Raw genomic sequence first — 22,162 nt, 5'->3', positions numbered from 1 at the left:
TGTTGAGGAACTGCATGGAAAAAATATGACAAAACTCCAGTTGACTGTTACAAGTTTTTGCTGTGGAAATCTCCGTGTTTTTTGTTTACAGCAAATCGACTCCGGCTTCAACTCCTCTTTTTCATCCCGACATTCGTATTCTTTTCATTTTTCTTCTGTTTTGCGTCAGTTACTCGCTCGCTGTGAATTTCCCGGACATTCTCCTGCTGTAGTCTCACATGGTCTCACTCATTTTCCAGACATGTTACCCGGGGCAACTGACTCGGACGCTTGCATTCTCACAAACAGCTCCTCTGGAAAACTTCTGGAAACTGTTGAGACTTCGGTGCAGGTCTGAAAACAGCTTTACATTGTTTTAGTTGTTTATTGGAACATAAATTTAGTGATCTTGATCTATTTAAAGACAAAAATGTGAAATCTGAACCAAAGCCTCCGATGAGAACAGGGAGAAACTTCTGTCTTAATCATTCACAACCAAAACAACTCTGTTTTCTATTTGTTTTTGAGGCTTTAAATGTATTTATTATTTTAAACGAAACACTGACAGACTGAATCCAAACAGATATTGAAGTTTTTTTGTTTTGTTTCTGTTTTGTGTCGACATTTCATTTCCTGCACCTCAAGTCGGTGTTGAGGTTCTGCTGACGTTCATTTCATTATTGACCCACAGTGTAAAGTATTTATAGCTCTTTTGTTTTATTCTTGAAGGTTCTTTAAAGTGGTCAGTGGAAGGATTCTCTTCGTTGTGCAGCGTTGATCCGATGTTTGACTCAAAATTGTCTTGAGATCGACACAAATCATCGCAGATTAGTGAATTCTTCATTTCAACTCGTGCACTTTGAAACCAGCACCTCAACGTGTGGCTGCTGATGAAGCTGGTTGATTTCACTGTTCTGTTGGACGGAGTTGCATGTTCTCCCCGTGTCTGCGTGGTTCTTCTCCAGCAATCATGTGCAGCTTACGTTAATTGGAGACGTCTAATCGCCAGTTGGTGTGAATGTTTGTCTCTATGCGTCGGCCCTGTGATTGGTTGACCTGTACCAAGGTCAGCTGTGATTGGCTCCAGCGTGCCAACACGTCACAGATATTTTATTTAGCTTTATTTCCACTTTTAAGTGTACTTCCACTTTTGTGAATCTGCAACATCGTTGTAAAGCAACACTCTGTAACCGTTACTGGGAAACAGCGCCCCCTGTAGCCAGGAGATGGAACCCCCCCACCAGAGTTACAGATGTTCAGGGAGTGAAGGAGGAAACTTTCTCCTTGGTCACACTCACTGATATGTTAAGGTCAACAGAAAGTTGCAGTGTTGCTTTAAATAGATCAGATCCTTTGCCACTGAAGAGCTGTGCTGGTTCGAGTGGTCGTTGTGGTTCTGAGTGTGTGTGTGTGTGTGTCGGACTCCAGAGAACTGTGTGTTGTGTGTTAAAGTGTGTGTCAGCAGTGTGTTGCTGCTCTTTCTGACGAACCTGGTGTCAAACACAGTCCTGGAGTCCCGGGAGTCTTGCACTGTTACAGCCTTACACTTTGCATCGATCACTGGTTAATTATGTGAGTTTTTCATTTTTCTTTTACTGTCCATAGATTTTACTTTAATTTAAGATGCTTCACTCTGCTTTTGAAATCACTCCTGTGAAATAACAAGTGGCTCCTCACTCTGGTAAAGTTACAAATGTATTCTGGTAATATTACAACTTGTTTTCATGGCACTTATACTCCGTTGTATTTAAAAACCAAGAGATGGAAGAAGGAGACTTTTCTGCTTCTGTGTTGTTTTTAATTCCAAAAGTTGATCGACTGAGTATTATGGTTTTATTTATCAATCAAACATGTTAAAACATTTCCTGGTTCCTGCGCACGTGGTTATAAAATGTAAATGCTATCATGAAACATTCATTGTTCTTCACTGGTACTAGATGATTATTTTCATCCACTAATATGGAGGAGTGATTGTGTTCAATCAGATAATGCAGTTTTATTTATGATGATTATGAGAAGATGTTGATTTTGACCTTGGAGTGATCGATGGATCAGCTGAGGCTGCTTCTCCTTCCTGCTTCGATTCCTCTCAGATTCCTGAAGAGCTCCGAGTCGACCACATTCAAACCTGCTTATGAATTTATTAATGTTCACGTCACGATGAGCAAACCGAGCTTCCTCAGTGAGAACAGCACGTTGCAGACAATCTCAACTGAACTCCAACCTTCATGAAAACCAAAAGAAAAGAACAGTTTGATGGTTTTAAATGTCACAGTGACTAAAGGTGTTTGAGCAGTTCTCATAATTACTTTTTTAAGGACTAAGGAATAGTTTGACATTTTGGGTTTAGATCCACAGAACTGCTCTTTGGCCCAAATCACAGAACACGTGACATTAAAGCCTTTAAAACAATCTGTTTAGGGAGAGGAGCTTTTTCTTTAATCACCATAAATGAACTGATTGTGATCGTGTGGTGGATTGTGTTTCTGAGCGAGAGCAGGAAGAATGGTCGTGTGTGTTTTTATTTTATTCCCAGTTTTATTTTTTTAACCTGAAGTCAGTGAACTCTTCTGTATGTGTTGTTGTCTTATGAATATTTGGTGCTCTTCCATTCTCTTACCTCCGAGGTAATTAAACATCTGGCAGATTCTAAACCCCTGACTCTCTCTCTCTCTCTCTCTCTCTCTCTCTGCCTGTGACTGACCCTACTTTGTTTAAAGCTGTTGCTACTGTAATATTACGGCATTACTCCGAATGATCCAGCATCACTAACTTCAGATCTGTACTTCACACTGAACGTCCTTATTGGTCACACATTATATCCCTAAAGGAATCTCGCCTCTTTTTCTCCTAATTGTTTTTAATTTTGTCTCAACTCCCTGAGATCGGTTGGAAAACCAGTTTGGCCTTTCACAAAGCTATTTTGTCCTGGAGGGAAACTGAAGCACCGTTCACACCTTCCTTGTTTATTCCAAACCAAAGTACCGGGTGTGAAAGGCGCCTCAGACCCCGGATCAAACTTATACTTTCAGACCAATCACAGGAAGTTCAGACTCTAACAGAACAAGAAAACGAAGCAGGATGATTGAAGCGTTCTCCACATGAATCCCTTCTCCCACAGACTCGGTGCAGGTTTGTTTTCTGACGTCCGGCCTCCATCATCCTGCTGTTACAGAGACTCGAGTTCAGTGGAAACGAATAAACCACGTCTGACAGGACCAGGAAATCTATAAATCTCTATTTTTCTCAGTCTAGTTGTTTGCACCTCGGTGTTTGCTCAGCTTCATGTTTCTGTCTGTAACCTCTTTGCTTGTTCACTTGATGAATTTCTCTGCTGGAAGTTTTACGTTGAGTCCTTTCTTATTTTTTTCTTTGACAGAATGGGTTTATATAAATTCAATGTTCCCTCAAATAAAAATATATGCTGTGATTGTTTCCGTATCAGTGTGTTTCTTTCTTTGTATTTAGTTATGTGAATTGTTTTAAAGGAGACATGATGCTTCCTCAGTGTCTCTTTCCTGTAGTGTGTGATTAACACTCAGGTCCATAGTTGGACTTTCAGCTTTAATTCAAGATTTTTAACAATTAGATTAGATTAGATTTCTTTATTTATCCACACAACGAGGAAATTCACTTGTTACAGCAAGTATGAGAAAAAACAGAATTTAAGTAATAGTGCCGAAGCACAATAAAAAATATCACAATATGTACACTACTAAACTACACATAATAAGAGTACAGAAACAAACAACCTGCAAAACAGACACTGTACAAAAGCAGGTACTGGGGAGAGTGGAATGATGTAAGTGTTATTGTAATGAAAACAAAAATATAAGTAATATTGCAACAGTAGTGACCATGATACAGAAAATAATTAAAAAGTAAGTGACCATAATATAAATAATACTACAAGATAGCATAATGGAAATATAAATATTGCAATGTAACCAATATAAGTGACCATGATATAAATGTAGATGTAAAGTGTTGAATATTATTGTGCATGGTAGTGATCTGAGTAAAAAATAAAAAATAAATAAGAAAAATACAAATACAAATACAGCTATGGTGTAAAAATATCACATCAACCATTTAGAATTACACCTATTTGTGTTTATAGTCCCTCTATTTTTTCCGACGCTCAAGAATAATTGGACAATTGACTGACATATTAAAGTCAAAGTCAACAAACAAGATACATCTTCATGAATGTAAAGACAGATGTTTACACGAGGTTCAAACTGATGACACTCGGGAACAGAAAGGACAAATTAGAAAACATCTAAATAAGCCTGGCCAGTTCTGGAACAAGATTCTCAAATGAAATCAAGATTAATTTGAACCAAAATGATGGAAGAGAAGAGTATGAAGAAATATTAAGATGAAAAGAATGAAGTGGTTTTATTCAGACATTTGATTTAGATGTTTTTAGGATGAAAGATTATAGCATTGTGTGTGAATGAGTGCAGCTTTCCAGATTCCCACTTAAGAAGAATCACTTTATCTTTGATGTATTTCTTCTTTGCTTTTTTGATAGTGATTGTTTCTCTACCTTTCAACTTTATTCTCAATATTCCTGATCTCATATTATGAAAACTAATCTACGTCCTTCAAAATAAAAGGCACAAGAATAATGAATAAACCAAATAAACGCACATTTAGAGAAACAATAAACTTTATCTAATTAAATGCACCAGTATGTAAAGATCTAGTCGACTTCCTGTTCCCTGGTTACTTCCTGACTTGGGACTTGGGACATAACTTCACTATCCCAACTTTTCTTCCACTTTCTGGGACATTTCAGAGGACTTCCTGTTTGATGTGATGTCACGGCCTCGCCCCCTTCCCAGAGAGAGAAAGCGAGTGAAACGGAGCGAGCAGGTGATTAAGTGAAGCGGCCTCAGGTGCTTCATCTCGTCCCACACACCTGAAGTGATCAGCTCTCGAACCTCCGGACAAACTCCTCGTGTGTGACATCCTCTGGTGCACATGCACACACAGATTGTGGAGAGATTCGATTTGTCGTTCCGAGCTGAGTTCTCTCCTGAGCTGCAGCAGCAAATATGTTTGCTTGAGTTGGTTTCCAGTTAGTTTTATTTCTCCTGAGTTCCTTTAACGTTCAGGTGGGATCAGCAGGTTTTATTGTCTGAGGGATTTTAGCAGCTGGGAGGTCAAAGCCAGGGAGAAGATGAAGGAGGAGATCGCAGCCGCTGTGTTCTTCGTGGCTCGGCTGGTGAAGAGGTATGGATGTCTGGACACCGGAGGCAGGATGAGGTTCGCCACAGCGCTGACCTCTGCCCTGTTCGAGAGCTACAAGAACCACTGGCACCCGAAGGCTCCCAGCAAGGGTCAGGCCTACAGGTCAGTCACATCCCATCAGCAACCTTCTCATTCCTTCCTCAGGCCCTTTGGACTGTTATACTATTCTTTCAGCAATTTAGAAATATTTAACAATCAAAGATGGAGATTCCACTGGCGGAGAGTCAGAAACTCTGAATTCACACCTGAGAATAAACTAAATGTTTGGATGAGGCCTGGGACGCTAGAATGTAATTAGAAACTTGTACCATTCATGTAGTAAGCTCCACAGAGTTCTGCTTTAATTGAACATCTATTTCTTTCATTACAATAAAAAGTAAAATGTCATTTAACCTATTTACTTTTCTTTTACCAATTAAAGTTGACTTTTGAATTGTTAAAATCCACCATCCCTTCGCTATGAAGACTTGAGAGTTTGAAGAAACTATTGATTCCAAGAGAAGGCGTGAAAGTATAAAATAGACGATAGAGAACATTAATAAAGAGTATATGAACATAGGAGGATGTTTCTTAAAATGCATCGTACAGACTTCTCATTCATTGCTGTGATTACATGTGAGATTGAATTTGAACAATCAAAACTATCACAGTAGATGCTAGAGAATGTATTTTCAAATCAAACATTAATTTCCTGTTTTCAGCCAAACTTGTAAAGATGTTTGGTTTCAGTCTCACAGACTCATGGATCTTCTCTGCCTGTGTGTTCTAAATAATGCTGCTAATGTTGCATCCACACAATGAATTGTTGTCTGACACTTTTCTGTTTCTTGATGGAGGATCAAGCTTCATAATGTCCTGCTCCTCACTCCCTGTGGTTTCTCAGGTGCCTGCGTATGAATGGCGTGCGGCGGCAGGACCCGGTGCTGCAGCAGGCCTGTGAGCGCAGCGCCGTGCGGTACCAGGACCTGGGCCTTCCCCACGAGCTGACCGTGTGGGTGGACCCTGGAGAGGTGTCCTGCAGGTCAGCCCGACTCACTGTTGTAGCGTCATGATCTGAGTGTGAAGCTGAAACCGGTTCTGGAGAAGAAGTCTGATCTGGAACCAGTTGTTTGCGTTTCAACGACCAAATAACTGGCTCTTGGTTAGAAACTCTGGTTTAATGGCATCAACTCTTTGCTGGTCCACAAGAAAGAACTGCCTGCAGCAGAGGTTGGCGGCGAGATTAGCGTGACCAATGTTGCCACCAATTTAAAAAATCTGGCACCAACAGCTTATTGTCTCGTGCAGACGTGGGCAAAGTACGGCCCGTCGAACTTGTCCAAATAATAAAAAATCAATTAAAAAATAAACTAACAATTTTGTAGCACTTAAATGGCACATACTTATAGTACTTCGTAGTTTTGCTTTATTTTTGAAGAAGTCCTACTTTCTTGATTCTTGTTGTTCTGGGTTTAAACCCTCGGGGTTGAATGCACTTATTGTAAGTCGCTTTGGATAAAAGCGTCAGCTAAATTAAATTTGCCCGGGAGTGTGGGTGTTATAGGGCTCGAAAGGTCACATGATCTCCCTTCACTGTTTCCCTTTGCCCTGTGAGCCCTTCTGTAAAATGAGAGGATCAAGGAAACGAAGAGTGGACAATGAGTGCCGAGTGTTTAACACTGAGTCGACAACAAAATACTTTTTCACTGAAGTCCAGTCGAAGGCTGTATGCCTGATATGCCGAGAAATTGTCGCAGTTTTCATGGAGTACAACATCATCCGTCACTTTGCTACGAAGCATGCTAACGCTAGCAAGCAGTCAACGCAAGTAGAGCTCAGAGGTTGGCGACTACTTTACAGACTCAGCAACATTTTTTTTCACAGACAAACTGCGATTAAAGAGTCATTTACCAAGGCATGTTTTTTGGTGGCATTCGAAATAGCAAAGGCTAGCAAGCCTTTCTCTGAAGGCTAGTTTGTTAAATGGCCTTGCAAGTAAGTGCTTTGCTACTTGGTAAAGGCCAAAACCTTTCATGTAATTTTTCCATGTCATTTATATTAGTTCACAAAAACACTCCATTCATCTGTTCCTGGCCCCTCTGTCAAATTGTAGAACCCATTGTGGCCCGCGAGTCAAAAAGAGCTTTAGACGGAGCTTTGAGGACCTTCTTAAAAGGTTGAGCCAGGACTACGAGTGACTTATGATGTTCGAGGCCACAGATTATCAACGTGTGACTCGAGCCGTTTGATTAAAACTGGTGTCAGAGTATTTGTTTGTTTCTCTCAGGTACGGTGAACGCAGCTCTCCGTTCTGCGTCTCCGTGGTGGACAGCTGCCGGCGCGATGGAGGATTCTCCCGACGTGTCCATGACGCCGTGGAGCGGGCGAGCCTGGACATCCCGTCAGGAAGCTCCGACGACGAGGAGGAGGCCGGTGGAGACTTCAGCATGAGCAGCAGCAGCATGAGCAACAGCCTGAGCAGCAACAGCCTGAGCAGCTTGAGCAGCGGCAGCAGCAGTTGCGGCAGCGGCAGCGTCCTGTCGGTTCTCTGCCCGGCTCCCATCCCGGCCAACAACCTTGAACCCAAAACCATCCCGACTGTCAGCAACCCCAACAGCGTCTACCGGGTAGGTGGAACCTGACGCCATAATCACAGGCTCTAGATGATTTGATCTAATGCAAAGAATCGTGTTTTCATAAGCATATTGTATGTGGGGTGGGGGGGGTTGCAGATCTCTTGTCACCGCCCGCTAGCCATCGGCTCTTCTCGTCCTCAGTTCAGCGAGTTCTCTCCCGGCGCCCCTCAGACCTGGGTGAGGGAGAAGAGGAAGGCCTTCGCCGGTGACTCGTACCCTCCTCATCCTCCTCCCCCTTCTCACCCCCCTCCCCCTCATCACCCCCCTCCCCCTCATCACCCCCCTCCCCCTCATCACCCTCCTCCAACCAGAGGCCCCGGCTCCCACTTCTCCGTCCAGAAAGGCTTCAAGTCCTATCGAGCCACGTTCACCTTCACCGGGCCTCGGGTGGACAAGTACCACTGGGTCAGCAAGTCTCGGTCCTGAAGCCGGAACCGGGCTCGGGCTTCAGCTCTGCATGAATGGGAAAAAAAGTGTCTGGAGAGTTTGTCTGTTGTCTTTAAAAGTCTAAGTTTATTATTCATATGTGGTTTAAAGTAATAATGGTTTAAAAAAAGTGAATGCTATTTCAGCACGTTTTTAAGCTTTGAAATATTCAGGTTTTAATAAATTCTTCCTTCTAAATGTGTTTTTTAATTAAAATGAATCTAAAGTGTGAATAAAGTAATATTCAACTGTCATTGAAAAGAAATAAAACTGGTTATTCTAAAGCGTTTGCTTCATTTCACGTCTACATGTCCACCAGGGTTCTCTGACTCATAGAATTATAAATTGTTGTAACTTAAATGAAAGTGTACTTAACCAGAAACAAAATACAATCAACAAACCATAATCAAGGTCAAACTAAATGAGAACAAAACATTGTTGCTGGAGAACAAATACAATGAAGAACAGTAAGTATGGAAACGGACGTATTGTTTATGACGACTCTGGTAAACATGGATGTTGCATGAGCTGGATACAGATTATAAATTAGTTTTATGAACCTTTTTAAAAGCATTTCGGTATAGATAAGAACTTATTTTACAAAACAATGTAGAAATGTGCATTTGTTTTTTGATTGGAGTTCTATTTTGCCTCAATTACATTTCATTATTCAGGTTTGACATCTGAGAAATCAGGTTGTGGAAGGACTCAGTGTGAATCAGAGAAACATCCATTCAACTTTGGTGTTAAATTAATTACAGGATTTCTAATACAGAATATAAACACTGCTGCTCTCTGGCCTGGACACTCGTGAAGAAGAAAGTTTCTCTCCTTGCAGCTGTGTGGTGGTTGTACTGGGTGTGAAGTGAGTGATTGGTGTGTGAGAGAACAATCAGCTAACAACACTGCCTGCACAGCAACCACAGTCTCATTATAACCCTTAGTCCAGCACTTTCATTAACAAAACTCAATTTAAGAAGCCATTTAAACTAACCGATTCAAAATGTCTGATCTCAAGTCCTTCCAGAGTGTGGGGCCTCGACACCTCAGTCACCAGTCGGGCTCTGGGAACGACCAGGGGCCACTGTCAGCTGATCTAAGAGGGCGCCCAGGCTCATACAGGAGGATATAAATCCTCAATGTTCACATGGGCCTGTGGGTGTAAAGCCTGAAGAAAACCAAACACAAATTTAAAATCAATATAAAACATGTGAATGGTCGGGAGCTGTGTTCTTACCTGTGGTCGCTGCAGTCCTCAACACCAGTGACCATGGCTGGAGAAACACAACTGTCATGTTTCAGTGTGTACTTGCAGGGAGCGTGCAGGTCGCGTGTGTGTGTGTGTGTGTGTGTGTGTGTGTGTGTGTGTGTGTGTGTGTGCGTGTGTGTGCTCATATCTCAGGTCAGGCCTGGACTTGCCCCTGGCTGGCAGGCGTAGGTCATGTTGCCCGGGTGAAGCCAAACACTCACCCTGGGCCTCAGGATCGGTATTTTTATCATGTGTTTTAATGTGATCAAAGTTTGATAAGAACATAAAATCAAGAAGTTTTAGATTCACAGTTTGGGAGCAGAGAGAGAAAGGTGAATTTATGAATTCAGCCAGATCAGGTTGGACATGCTGTGAGTGGAGGTCAACAGGGGTCCATGGAAACGTCTTTACTGAAATAGAAACTGTTAAAACCTAATTCACTTCTTCATAGATTCATTCCTCGAGCAAAACAAAGGCGTAAAACCAAAGCACGGTGGAGAGAGAGCTCAACACACTGGAAATTAAGAAAACATCTTTATCAGTTTGATGACACAAAGTCACATGACCTGCAAAGAAAACGACAAAGGAAATGTTTCCTGGGGCCTCAACAAAGTGAAGAACCTGCTGTAGTTCAACTTCACGTTACTGGAGTCTGCTACTGGTCAGTGGTGAAGGAACTTCCCTAAACACTGAACTACAGCTGGTTCTTCAAAGTGATGAAGATGTTTTATGTATCTGCACGTGTTGTGACTTTGTGTGGCTAGTTTCTGTTTTTGCACATGTTGTGACTTTTTGCAACACGTTTCTGTTTTGGACATGTGACCTTTTTGAAGAACGTTTCTGTTTTTGATCATGATTTGACTTTTTAAAGAAAGTTGCAGTTTTTGCACATGTGACTTTTTGCAACACGTTTCTGTTTGGGACATGTTGTGACTTTTTGCAGAACGTTTCAGTTTTTGCACGTTGTGACTTTTTGCAGTACGTTTCTGTTTTTGATCATGATATGACTTTTTAAAGAAAGTTTCTATTTTTGCACACGTTGTGACTTTTTGTGGCTTGTTTCTGTTTTGGACATGTTTTGACTTTTTGCAACACATATCTGTTTTTGCACATTTTGTGACTTTTTGAAAAACGTTTCTGTTTTTGCACATGTTGTGACTTTGCAGCACATTTCTGGTTTGGGACATGTTGTGACTTTTTGCAGCGCATATGTTTTTGCACATGTTGTGACTTTGCAGCACTTTTCTGGTTTGGGACATGTTGTGACTTTTTGTGGCTTGTTTCGGTTTTTGCACATGTTGTGACTTTTTGAAGACGTTTCTATTTTGGACATGTGACCTTTTTGCAGAACGTTTCTGTTTGGGACATGTTGTGACTTTTTGCAGCTTGTCTCTGCATCTGCACACATTGGGACTTGTTGCAGCACATTCAATCAAATTGAGGAAGACACGTTTTCTACTTGCACATGTTGTGTGTGTTTGCACGTGTTGTGTTAATGCACCGTGTCGAGCCTGTGAGTCCCATAGTGTGAGTTTCACTATGCTGCAGAGGCTTTGTGCACATGAGGAGCTTCCACACACAACTCCTCCAGCTCAGCGTTTGTTCATAAAGAAGTTTGAATCCTTCCCTCAGGAGGAAAACTCATCTATAAACTTAAAGTCTTTTAAAAACTTTAACTCAAGACTTATATTCTGTCGTGTTTTATAATCAGAACCCAACAGGAGTGGAAGGAGCAGCAGGGAGGCGACAGGAAGCAGGAAGGTTCTCCACTTCCTTTATGCGCTGCCTCCTCTCGTCGTCAGCCAATGACGTGACGCCTTTAATCGCGCCGGGGCCCGTCTCGTCCAATCAGCGCCGTCGTCACTGTGACGTGACGCTGCGCTCCGTTACATCCGGTCATATAAATCCTGCCACGAGTTAGCGGCGAATTTGGAGAGAGTCCATTTTGAGCAGCGGGTCGGCGTCGCTGGTTTTTTCCCCTCAAAGTAAGATTGTGATTCATTTGCTGTGTTTGCGGAATCGAGCCCGAACCACGATGCTCGACCCACCGCACCCGCTTTACCCTCTGCGCCGCCCGGCCTTTTAATCTCCGTGTTGTCCTCTCGTTAGCCGCGGATGTAGCTTAGCTTCCCCGTTAGCCGCAGCGATGCTAACCTGGCTACACGCCGCCATCGCTGTTGAATGGAAAGCTCGTTTCTGCGGCAGCACAGGAACCGAGGCCCCGCGGCCGCTGCAGCCGGGAGGTCGGTGGTGTTTCCCCCGCATGATTCAGTGTGTTCCCCGGTTCTTCCACCACCGGGGTATGCCCCTCCTGCTAGCCGGGCCTACACGCCTCTCTGAGCGGTAACGGAGCAAAGCGCGGTCCGCTGCAGCGTTAGCATCGTTAGCATAGAAGCTGCAGCGTTAGCATGGGAGCTACAGCGTTAGCATTGAGCTGCACGTTTTCTCTTTGTGTTTCCCGGTTGACCCAAGTCACGTTAACCGGGCTTTTTACTCGATAATCAGCGGATTCTTCCACGATTTATCCATCAAACTGCAACTAGTTATTTGCCAATGCAACGTTTTAAGGACCCAACGGTTTCCTGACGGGTGTAGCAGCTGCATGCTAGCGGGTGTAGCTGCATGCTAACGGGCATGTTAGCCGCCGAAACTGAAGCACAATGAACGATCCGCATTGTTGAGCTCCAGCAAACGATCGGACCCGGATTCTTTGTCTTTGTTTGAAAACGTGTCCTCGGGTTCTGAAGCGGAACCTCTAGCTTAACGTTGATCAATAGAAAACACGATGTTCCTGTTGTTTAATGGATTAACCCTTTCGGTTGTGCACGCAAATTTAAAACGATTGTTCATTGTGTAAGAGGAGCATCTGGAGATTGTGGATTTGTTGTTTTGCTTTGTAGTATTTCTGTTTTAAATGAAGTATGCTTTTATTTTGTAAAATGGTTTTGTTCTCATTGTTGGGAACCACATGTTCTGATTGTTTGAATAAGTTCAAAAAGCAAATCCAGCAGCCTTGAGTAAACAGAAACCATCATAAATCTGCTCCCAGCGTTTCACCAACAAGAAATCAGATCACCAAACCTGTTCCTTGTGTCATTAAATCAAGGTTTGTTACTTATGTGTTGTTCTTTTCCTTGTTTCAGTCTTTCAAAGAGCCTCACCGTCACAATGTCAGACTCCGAGAACCTGCTCATGGAGACCTCCGAGCAGAACGGCAACGAGGGCGAGGACGAGCAGAACGGAGCCGAGCAGGAGCAGGAGCTCATGGCCGGGGACGAGTGCCCGGAGGAGGCTCCCGAGGAGGTGCAGGACGAGGTTCCAGAAGACGTTCAGGAGGACGCGCCGGAGGAAGCTCAGGAAGACGCTCTGGACGAGTGTCTGGACGAAGGCGAAGGTCAGGGAGACGGACAGGACAACGGGACAGACAACGGCACGGACGGAGGCAAGATCGATGCCAGCAAGGGAGAGGAGGATGCTGGGTGAGTGTTTGCCTTTGATCGTGAACGCTAAAACTGTAGGAGCAGCACCTTTTGGTATTCAGAAATTAACTTACTGGTAGAAATGTCTAATCTTCCTCTTCTACCTGTGAAATAAGTGGGAAACCAGAGCAGGACATTAACGGTCTCACGTGGTCTCTCTTTGTTTGCAGGAAAATGTTCGTCGGTGGTCTCAGCTGGGACACGAGTAAAAAGGACCTGAAGGACTACTTCAGTAAGTTCGGCGAGGTGTCGGACTGCACCATCAAGATGGACTCCAGCACCGGACGCTCCCGGGGCTTCGGCTTCGTCCTCTTCAAAGACGCCGTCAGCGTTGACAAGGTGAATGCACGATTCCCTTTCTTGAGGAACAAACAATCAGATGAGGGCCTGATGCTGCCTGTGATAAATTACAACCCATCTTAGGATGTTCTTGCCCCGTGTTAACCACGTGTTTGTGTGCAGGTGCTGGAGCAGAAGGAACACAGACTGGACGGGCGTCAGATCGACCCCAAGAAGGCCATGGCCATGAAGAAGGAGCCCGTTAAGATATTCGTCGGAGGTTTGAACCCCGAGACGACGGAGGACGCCATCAGGGAATACTTTGGCACCTTCGGAGAGGTTGGTTTCACCGAACATTCATCTGTTGCTCCACAGACCTCCGGGTGTGACAGTCGACTCCTTTGATCTCAGCCTTTCAACTGATCGGATTGACGACTTTGATCATTTTTGACTGAACTAAATCTCATTGAACTGAAGTTTGAGTTGCCTAAGTAAACACTCCTGGTGACATATCACTTCATTCCTAATTAAGCTATTGGCTAACGTACGAGTGACGAGTCCAAACTAAGTCGCAGGTTCATGCATACCAAGCTTCTGTTGGAGCGGTTGAGACTGAAGAGGTGTTGCGTAATTGTTGCAGTTGTGACCGACGTGTTCTAACAGATTCCTCCGCCCTGTTCTTCCAGATCGATACCATCGAGCTTCCGCAGGACCCCAAGTCGAAGAAAAGGCGGGGCTTCATCTTCATCACGTACAAAGAAGAAGCGTGCGTCCACAAGTGTCTGCAGAAGAAATTCCACAACATCCAGGGTGGAAGGGTACGTACACACAAACACACACACACTGTTACTTCAGCACCCCTGGGTTGATTGCCAACTATCAACTGAAAAGATTCTGGCTCTCGCCCATTTCTCACATTACAGCTGTGAGCTCTTTGCTCTTGGCAAGAACAGTTTGGTTGTTTATTGTCATTATTTTATTAATTGAACGTGTAACGGCCACCTCTGCACTCTTGAACACCTCAGGGATTCCAGTGTTTGCTGGGTAGGGCCAGGATTTTAAAGTGTGTGTTTCCATCTCCTCTGCAGTGTGAGCTGAAGATCGCTCAGCCCAAGGAGGTGTACCAGCAGCAGCAGTACGGAGGAGGCCGCGGCGGCGGCGGTGGTGGAGGAGGCGGCGGCGGTGGTGGCGGTTATGGTGGAGGCGGCGGCCGGGGCAGAGGCCGTGGAGGTAAGGAGGAGGAGTCTGCACAGTGGCCTGACTTGTGTGTTTTTTAAAATCCTGTGTTGTGGGGCTCGTATAAGAAGACTTGCCCCATTTATTCTACCTGCAGCAAGTTCTTTAGCTCAGTAACGAGAGGAATGGTTCGACCCAGCAGAGACTGTTCTCATTTCATCTGTCTGACTATATATATATTTTAATTAACTTGCGATATTGAACAATTGAAATCCAGTCGGTTTACCTGCTCATAGAGTTCTTAACCTGATTTGTGAAGTGATGGAGTCAAATCAGAGTTTCACTATGAACGTTCACTAAACCGTTCTGATAACCCGACCTCAGGACCGAGAGCTAATTCAACAAATCCACATTTTGAAACTCAAACTGTTTCGCTCTTTGTGACTCAGGTCAGAATCAGGGCTGGAACCAGGGCTATGGTGGAAACTACTGGAACCAGGGATATGGTGGTAACCAGGGCTATGGCTACGGTGGATACAGCGGCTATGGCAACTATGACTACAATTCTGGTTACTATGGGTATGGCGGTACCGGATATGATTACAGTAAGTATGCGGAGACAAAACTGTCATATGCTTGTGTCCTTTTTTTCCTATTTGTCGCCAGCTTTTCCCGCTCTTTACGTTGCACCATTAGCTACCTTTGAGCCGCTGCAGTCCGGTCACCCGCACCGTTAGCTCATTAGCTTTGTCACCCGCGGCACGCAACTAATCCTGATAGGTCGAGTCCTTCAAGACCCACCAGTCGAAATGCGTAGTTGCTCGGGAGCGGACGGACGCTTTTGAAATGGGACGCTGTAGTTGTAGTGCTGTGACGCCATCAGTCTGCAGCCTCTGGAGGAAACGGCCCCTGAGTTCAGACACGACTCATGAAATCAATACTTAAAGCTTGTGTCTTTTAACAGGAATACACATTAAACGATGAGCGACCTACGGGAGCTCCATCTCCTATTGGCCTGTTAAAGTGCAGACACCGTTCATAGGAGTGATTTGACATTTTTTTGCACACGTGTTAAAACTCACCACACCAGTCACATGCCTTTTGAGTCCAGGACATGTTTGACCACAACAACTCCTTTTTTTAACATCTCTAAATTGAAATCTGTTTCTAACTTGGTCTATTCTGTCTTTAGGCTCCACAGACCAGGGCAACGCCAGCTACGGCAAAACCCCCAGACGGGGGGGACACCAGACAGGCTACAAGCCATACTGATGATGACATGGTATTGCAAGGTATCCCATGGCTTTAAGAACCTCCCATTTACATACTCTCACGACACCATGAGCACAGGCACTGAAATCCCACCCGCACAAAGCCATAGTTTCCGATTTAGGGCTGTACGTGACGGGTAACCCCCCGACCGCCGCAAACTCGAGAACCCTTTTGTGCACGTGTGTCACCATAGCTGAAGAACTCCGTCGATTGCCATTCATGTTAGAAAGTCTACGAGGCTCCAAGGCTTGTATCACTCTGCTTTCAGGTCATTTGAACTTTTGCTTTGCCTGCCTTTCCTTTTTTGGAAGAGAACTGACGCTTGTGTTCATCTTTTGCTTTTCTGCAGCTCTTCCTGCATGACATGTTTTTGTTTTGTAGTTTAGGTCCAGCTCTGGCTCTCACCTGTACTACCATGTAATCTTTTGGTTAAATTACCAATAAAGTCATTGTTTTTGGTTAATTCGAGCCTTTATTATGTACAGAAGTGAACCGCTGGTCCTCCAGTGGACATGGAACAGGTTCAGAGTCCAGGTCTGGACCCTGAATCTACATGTTGGAGGAGTTGAACTGGAAACTGTCTTTTATTTTGATCAGGATGATCTGCAAATTAAATCCACCGGCTCTGATCTCAGGATCACGAGCTCAAATTGGATAAAATGTTGAAAGTGTGAGATGTTTTATTCGATGAAGACGAAGTGACCAAGTGTTTGTCTCCTCCCGCAGGACTTCAGCGATCCAATGAAAGCGACCGCTGACCGGACACACCAGGCCGAACTCGACCTCTTTTATGACAGAAGACCATTTGTACAGAAAACATCTGAAATGTAACTTTTCCATGTTTATTTTTTTTTCCTTTTTTTTGTTTTTTTAATCCTATATTTTTTAGCTTTTACTTTTCCCTTCTGTGTTTATTTTTTTTTTCTCCCCCCTTCCACATTTCCACCGACGGAAGTGTAATTTTTACTGTACTTTTTGGTACCTGTTTTGATTCTAATGTATTGTAAGGGTTGTATTTTACATGTTTGTTGGCTTTACAGGTTGAAAGAAATCATGGCGCTGTAAAGGAGCTTTTTTGACAATAAAAACAAGTTTTCAGTATTTTTTATTTTTTTGTTCTGATGCTTCCAGGTTCGGGGGTTGAAGAGTCAAAGGTTTAGAAAGTTCTGTTGTCAAAATTGGTCGAAACTGGCTTTGTTTTGTAGCAGCAACACAACCCAGTGATCTGTAATGACAAAGTTATTCTGCTTCACTATGAACTTTTCTTTTTAAAGCTGGAGTCCAGTGTACCAAGAATGAATTTATACTTGTGTTGTGTTTCCTCAAAGGCTGAAGCGTCTTCCAGGACGTTCTGATTTTTACCAGGGAACTAACATCTGGAAATATCCATGTAGAAGGGGGGGGGGACGTGACTCAACCACATGTAACTGTGGGTCAACTAATTGTTTTCTAGTTTGCTTTAGTTTGTGTTTGTTAGGTGTCACCTGCGCTCAAGTTAAATGTCTGCTTCATTTCCTTTTGGTCTGACTTCAGGCCTCTGAAGTCTCCTCAGCTAGTGTCTGACCATTTATTAGTAATAAACATTCTCGTTTGTGATTTTGTGTACTGTTAATGATTAATATTACTCTTGATAATGATGTGAGGCAAACATTGACTAGTAAAATAAGTTTTTTTTTCGTAACGTTTCTTTGTAAGAACATTGTTTTCAGGGCACACAGAGTGTTACTGTAGAGAAATACACATTTTAAACTTAGAGGACTTCAGAATATCAGTTCATATTAGTGCATGAATCAGATGTAGTTGTATATTCTCTAGTGAAAGTGGAAATTACTTTATTGACGGTTTCCTCTAGAAGAAATGATCAATAACTGAATAATTTCCTGGTGGTTGTATCTATACAGAGTTCAGGGGGCACTACATCCATTGGGGGAGGGGCTTTAAATATCGACACTAGATTTAATTAACTCAGATTTGTACAAAACTCAGTTATGAGTTTTCCCTTCGGGGATGAATAAAGTAATCTATGAGGAGATTGTTACAAAACTAAAATAAATAGATCTTAGCTTCAGTGAGTAGTTTTACTGGGATAATTTAACTTTAGTTGATTAGTTTAAAAGTATTGATGCCCTGAAACACATTTACGTAGTCAGTTGGATCTAAATAAATCAGAACTGTTGCATAAAGGATTTATTATAAGTTATTAAATAGTTATCTCGGCCTACAGACCTAGATAGTGTGTGTGTGTAAGAATCTGTTTCCGTAGTGTAGTGGTTATCACGTTCGCCTCACACGCGAAAGGTCCCCGGTTCGAGACCGGGCGGAAACATCTGTTATGAATTTTTTTTTTTAGATAATGAAATTTACAATCTACACGGTTTTATAAAAATTCTCCATCCAGCCAGAGCAGATTATTATAGTTCTTTCTATAATAAAAGCATTAGGATGTTTCTGACACGTCATAAATCAGATATAATTATTTATCTTCATCTTTTAATTCTCCCGTTTAATCATAGGGTTAATGGCAAATCGAATTAACTAAACATATATGTAGGTGTTAGTATATAATGTTTAATAGTTGGGTTTATTCTTAATAATATAATTAAATATAATTAATGTCTTTATTACTGGTGTATTCATCACCTTTACTCATAAGTGCAATGACAGGTTTTCTGTCATATTTGCCTTAAAACCGTCTCAGGAATGCTACATTTTTATCGTTTTTACTTATTTATTTAGTTTGTTTAATTTATTTGAACTGTTTATTTGTTATTTGCCCAGCATCTCTTTCCTCTTCTGCCTTTTCTGCTTTTTACTTCTTCTTGTTAAATGCTTTGTAACACAGTGAATAGAAGTGTTGTATCTATCAAGTTTATTATAAAGACTGTTATTATTATTCTATAGTCAATGAGCTGCTTTTTTCTATTTCCCCTTGAGCTGCACAACCAGACTTATTGAAAATTATATACATTTTTGGAGACTTATTTTTTAACGGGTATTTCCTTTTTATACTTTTACCTTCATGTCTTAGTTTTCATAAAGACTCCATGAGGGTGTTCATCATAGTTTGGTCCTTGTCCCATCTGTTAACCCCGAGGAGACGCCGATATATGACCTCCACTGCAGCCAGCCACCAGGGGGCGGTGAAGACACTTTGGCTTCACTTTCTGGGAACCTGTCATGTCAGCCATCTTTATTCACAGACTATAACTCACACGACGGCACCAGAAGACCCACACGTATTATTTCGGACACATTTGAATTTTAATGAGCAGAACACAAACACAACAATCACAAGAAGAGTTTTCATAGTTGTCGCTGTCCTCCCTCCGTGGCTACACACGACTAAACGCTGTTCTAACCTCGTTGTTGTTTCCTAACGCACTCGACTACATCTCAGCTATGACCGGAAGGATCGGCGCCTTGAACCTCCGAGGTCGTCTGACCGTGATGCGACATCCAGACGCCCAGATACACACCACGCCCTTCTGTCTCTCCACCTGTCTGTGCACTGAGAACGCCCGTCCAGCTTTCTGTTTGAGTCCATCTCTCTCTACTCCTCCGTCCGCTGCTTTTACGTCCTCTGCAGGTTTCTCTGAGTCTGTCTCTCTGTCCTCGGCCGTCGTCCCACAGAGTCGTCCTCTCCTGGCGTCCTTCAGACAAACCTCCACGTGGCTAGGATCTCCACCGAACCTGCGTACACAGGTTTGTCGTGCCGGTTGAGTTGAATGGGAAAGCTGCAGCTCCTCCACCCATCCACCGCGGAGGAGCCGGGCCGCGGTGAGGAAGGAGTCTGTCGGGCTGGTCAGCTTCTCCTGGAGGTCAAGGAGTCGAGGCCCGGGTGAGGTGGAACTCCTGCCCAGGACAGGAGCCACGGTCTCTAGGTTTCTGACCACCGGCATGTCTCCACCTCAGCTGCAGGAACTCCTCGTAGGAAGCAGGGAATCTTCAATGCAAATTGGAAAAACCTGTAATTTTAAACCAGATTAAAGGAAAGAGATTAGAAGAGATGACATCAGTGGGATTCTCAATCTAAGAAACAGGATCTTGAAAGAAAAAGAGGAATGAGAAATAATAGCAGGAATAAAAAAAGCTTATTTTCAGACTTTTGCAGTTTTATTATAATTTCTATCACCTTCTCATTTGCAGTGTACTTGGCCATAAGCAGTGAATTAAAACGCTGTGGCCTTCTGCTATGGAGCCAGAACAGTCTTAAAAGGAATAAATGCACACAGAAATGAATACATGCGCAAAAAAGATCCACAAATGTATTTGGGGATTTATATATATGTGTGACTCATAACACAAATACATTTTCTACAGACGATCCCCTCTTAGAAAAAATGCATTTGTGGATCAGAGTCACGTCAGGGGAGTCTCAAAAGTCTCACACACAAATGCAGCGAGTTTTACAAATTAAAAGCACTTTGTAAATGCAGGTCCAACAGTTTATGTATGAATGTAACAAGCTACAAATATGTATTTGATGAAGATTGCAAATACTTTTGCATGCATATATTTGTGAATTTTTTCACAAATATATGCATGTAAAAGTATTTGTTATGTTTTACATGTGAATTTCTTTTGCTGATATATGGAATGAAACATATTTGTGTGTGCATTGAAAATGTATTTGTTTTTTGGGTCACATATATATATATAAATCCCCAAATACATTTGTGGATCTTTTTTGCGCATGTATTCATTTCTGTGTGCATTTATTCCTTTTGAGACTGTTCTGGCTCCATATTCTTCTCCATCACCAGGGGGCGGCAGAGATCCAGTAACAAGTCTCCATGAAGAAGTGCAGAGGTGAAACAGGATCTTTTCCTGCCTGTAGTTCGTCACGGTTCAGTCTGAACTAACCTGAGGCCCCTGAAGCTGCTGCTCACAAAGTCTGGAGAAGAATGTAGCCGAGACCCTGACTGCAGCCCCTGAGCTGAGGGAGGACGTGAAGGTCAGCTGCTTCTGTGAGAAGGTGCAGGAGGTGAACCTGCAGTGGTGGAAACACAATAGGAATATGAAATTAAAACACATTATTGTACAATATATCTCTGAAATGGAATAAGTTGGGGCTGTTGTCCGAGGATCATCAGTGTACTTTCTGGGTTTGATGTAAAAAATCTCTCAATGCCACAATTTAAACCAGTTTTTAAGTCTGACTCTGCATGTTTGACATATTAATAAAATAATGACTCAAATATGTTTCCACCAAAAACCATGGTCCTTAAATCTAACTGACCCACTCAGACATTACAAACTCAGGCTTCAAATGACACAAACTATATGAGCCTGAATTTGTGGAACATTTGAATCATTCTGAGTTTAGCTCTGGATGCAGATTATAAATGAAGCCATAAAATGTCAAGTCAAAATTATATAGAAACAAGAAGTTATAGGTTTGAATTCATTCATCAGCTCTTTTGAGCTTTTGGTAGTTCAGCGTTTTTGGTTTGGTGACGGAAACATCTTCCATCTCCAGGTCTTAAGACAGATATTATAGATTTATGAGCCAAGAAATTATCGACTTCATGACTTCCAGACTCCTGTAGGAAATGTATTTAACTGATGTTTCTAATCTATGCCACAGATTAGAAACGGTATTTTTTGTCTAAACCGGTGTGTTCTTATTTTGACTTTATGCTAAATATTACAGTTTTCTTTTGTGCCTGTGTTGCAATGTGCTGCATATTCTCACGTGTTGAACCGGTGCTCTGCTGGAAGGTGAAAGTCGATCAGCAGGACAATGAACTGCTGAACTGACCCGAGTCTCATCAACGCCCTAAATTAAACCATGCAGATCGATATATAACAAAGAAATCAGAAAGGAACCTCTTCATTCTTCATTTCTAACTTTACATCTGCAGACGCATGAACACACAACGATGTGCAGCAGATCCAGATGCAAACAGTTCAATACATATGAACAGAAACACACACAAAGAAGTAAATGAGCACAAAGCTGTAGATTCAGTTCAAACCTGATTTCTGTCTTCTCTCCTCGTCCTCCTCTCAGGACCGACTGCTCCATATGACTCCTCACTCGCTCTTTTCCAATCCCCCCCTCACTCTCTCTCTTTGCCTCTCTCTCTCTCTCTCACACACACAGTCACACACACACACACACACACTGCAGCCCCCCTTAAATGAGCTTTACTGGGACAAAGTTCGACCCCTTACGTGGCCAAGTTCGTGCTATAGAATCTGGCGATGAAATTTAGTTTAACAAGAGTTTGAAAAAGGAACACATGCCAAATACTTACAACTCCACATTGTGTAATAACTGGAGACAATGGAAAGTAGGGCAAACAGTCGGTGTGTGCATCAGACGAAAGCACATACATGTCACATTTTACATGTAAGAAACCCAACATCCTCATATCCAGGTCAGTTTGGCAGCTTCTCCCGAGCTGTCAGCCGCCTCATGTGGT

General features: G+C 42.8%; 2 protein-coding genes and 1 non-coding gene across 5 annotated transcripts; all 3 read left to right on the top strand.

The window, feature by feature from the left end:
- Positions 1-5,167: 5,167 nt before the first annotated feature.
- btg4 (B-cell translocation gene 4) lies at positions 5,168-8,279 on the top strand. 2 transcript variants are annotated; one of them, XM_061086525.1, is made up of 5 exons: positions 5,168-5,340; positions 6,122-6,259; positions 7,505-7,844; positions 7,995-8,077; positions 8,159-8,279. In XM_061086525.1, the coding sequence occupies exons 1-5, from the start codon at positions 5,168-5,170 to the stop codon at positions 8,277-8,279; spliced, it is 855 nt and encodes a 284-aa protein (XP_060942508.1). The 2 variants fall into 2 exon arrangements, with proteins under 2 accessions (XP_060942508.1, XP_060942507.1); XM_061086524.1 differs by having other exon boundaries at positions 7,995-8,279.
- Positions 8,280-11,433: 3,154 nt separating this feature from the next.
- On the top strand, positions 11,434-17,330 carry LOC133019386 (heterogeneous nuclear ribonucleoprotein A/B-like). 2 transcript variants are annotated; one of them, XM_061085845.1, is made up of 9 exons: positions 11,434-11,513; positions 12,672-13,007; positions 13,178-13,346; positions 13,470-13,625; positions 13,973-14,104; positions 14,375-14,516; positions 14,912-15,067; positions 15,655-15,754; positions 16,461-17,330. In XM_061085845.1, exons 2-8 carry the CDS (start codon positions 12,697-12,699, stop codon positions 15,732-15,734), a joined length of 1,146 nt encoding a protein of 381 aa, XP_060941828.1. In that variant the 5' UTR covers positions 11,434-11,513; positions 12,672-12,696; the 3' UTR covers positions 15,735-15,754; positions 16,461-17,330. The 2 variants fall into 2 exon arrangements, with proteins under 2 accessions (XP_060941828.1, XP_060941829.1); XM_061085846.1 differs by lacking the exon at positions 15,655-15,754.
- A 657-nt stretch (positions 17,331-17,987) lies between these two features.
- On the top strand, positions 17,988-18,060 carry trnav-cac (transfer RNA valine (anticodon CAC)). The gene has a single exon. It is a non-coding gene; the product is annotated as a tRNA-Val (tRNA).
- The last annotated feature ends 4,102 nt before the right edge of the window (positions 18,061-22,162 follow it).

Source organism: Limanda limanda, chromosome 14, assembly GCF_963576545.1.
Source record: "Limanda limanda chromosome 14, fLimLim1.1, whole genome shotgun sequence".
In the NCBI taxonomy this organism is placed as follows: Eukaryota; Metazoa; Chordata; class Actinopteri; order Pleuronectiformes; family Pleuronectidae; genus Limanda; species Limanda limanda.
Note: the sequence above shows the minus strand (reverse complement) of the source record. Positions and strands in the feature narration are given on the sequence as shown.

Bases quoted from the DNA above. Each gene is read 5' to 3' on its own strand.
- LOC133019386 (XM_061085845.1), top strand. From the start codon at position 12,697: ATGTCAGACTCCGAGAACCTGCTCATGGAGACCTCCGAGCAGAACGGC. The intron at 13,008-13,177 runs GTGAGTGTTTGC...CTTTGTTTGCAG, and splicing joins AAGGGAGAGGAGGATGCTGG to GAAAATGTTCGTCGGTGGTC. The intron at 13,626-13,972 runs GTTGGTTTCACC...CTGTTCTTCCAG, and splicing joins ACTTTGGCACCTTCGGAGAG to ATCGATACCATCGAGCTTCC.
- btg4 (XM_061086524.1), top strand. From the start codon at position 5,168: ATGAAGGAGGAGATCGCAGCCGCTGTGTTCTTCGTGGCTCGGCTGGTG. The intron at 5,341-6,121 runs GTCAGTCACATC...GTGGTTTCTCAG, and splicing joins AGCAAGGGTCAGGCCTACAG to GTGCCTGCGTATGAATGGCG. The intron at 6,260-7,504 runs GTCAGCCCGACT...TGTTTCTCTCAG, and splicing joins CCTGGAGAGGTGTCCTGCAG to GTACGGTGAACGCAGCTCTC.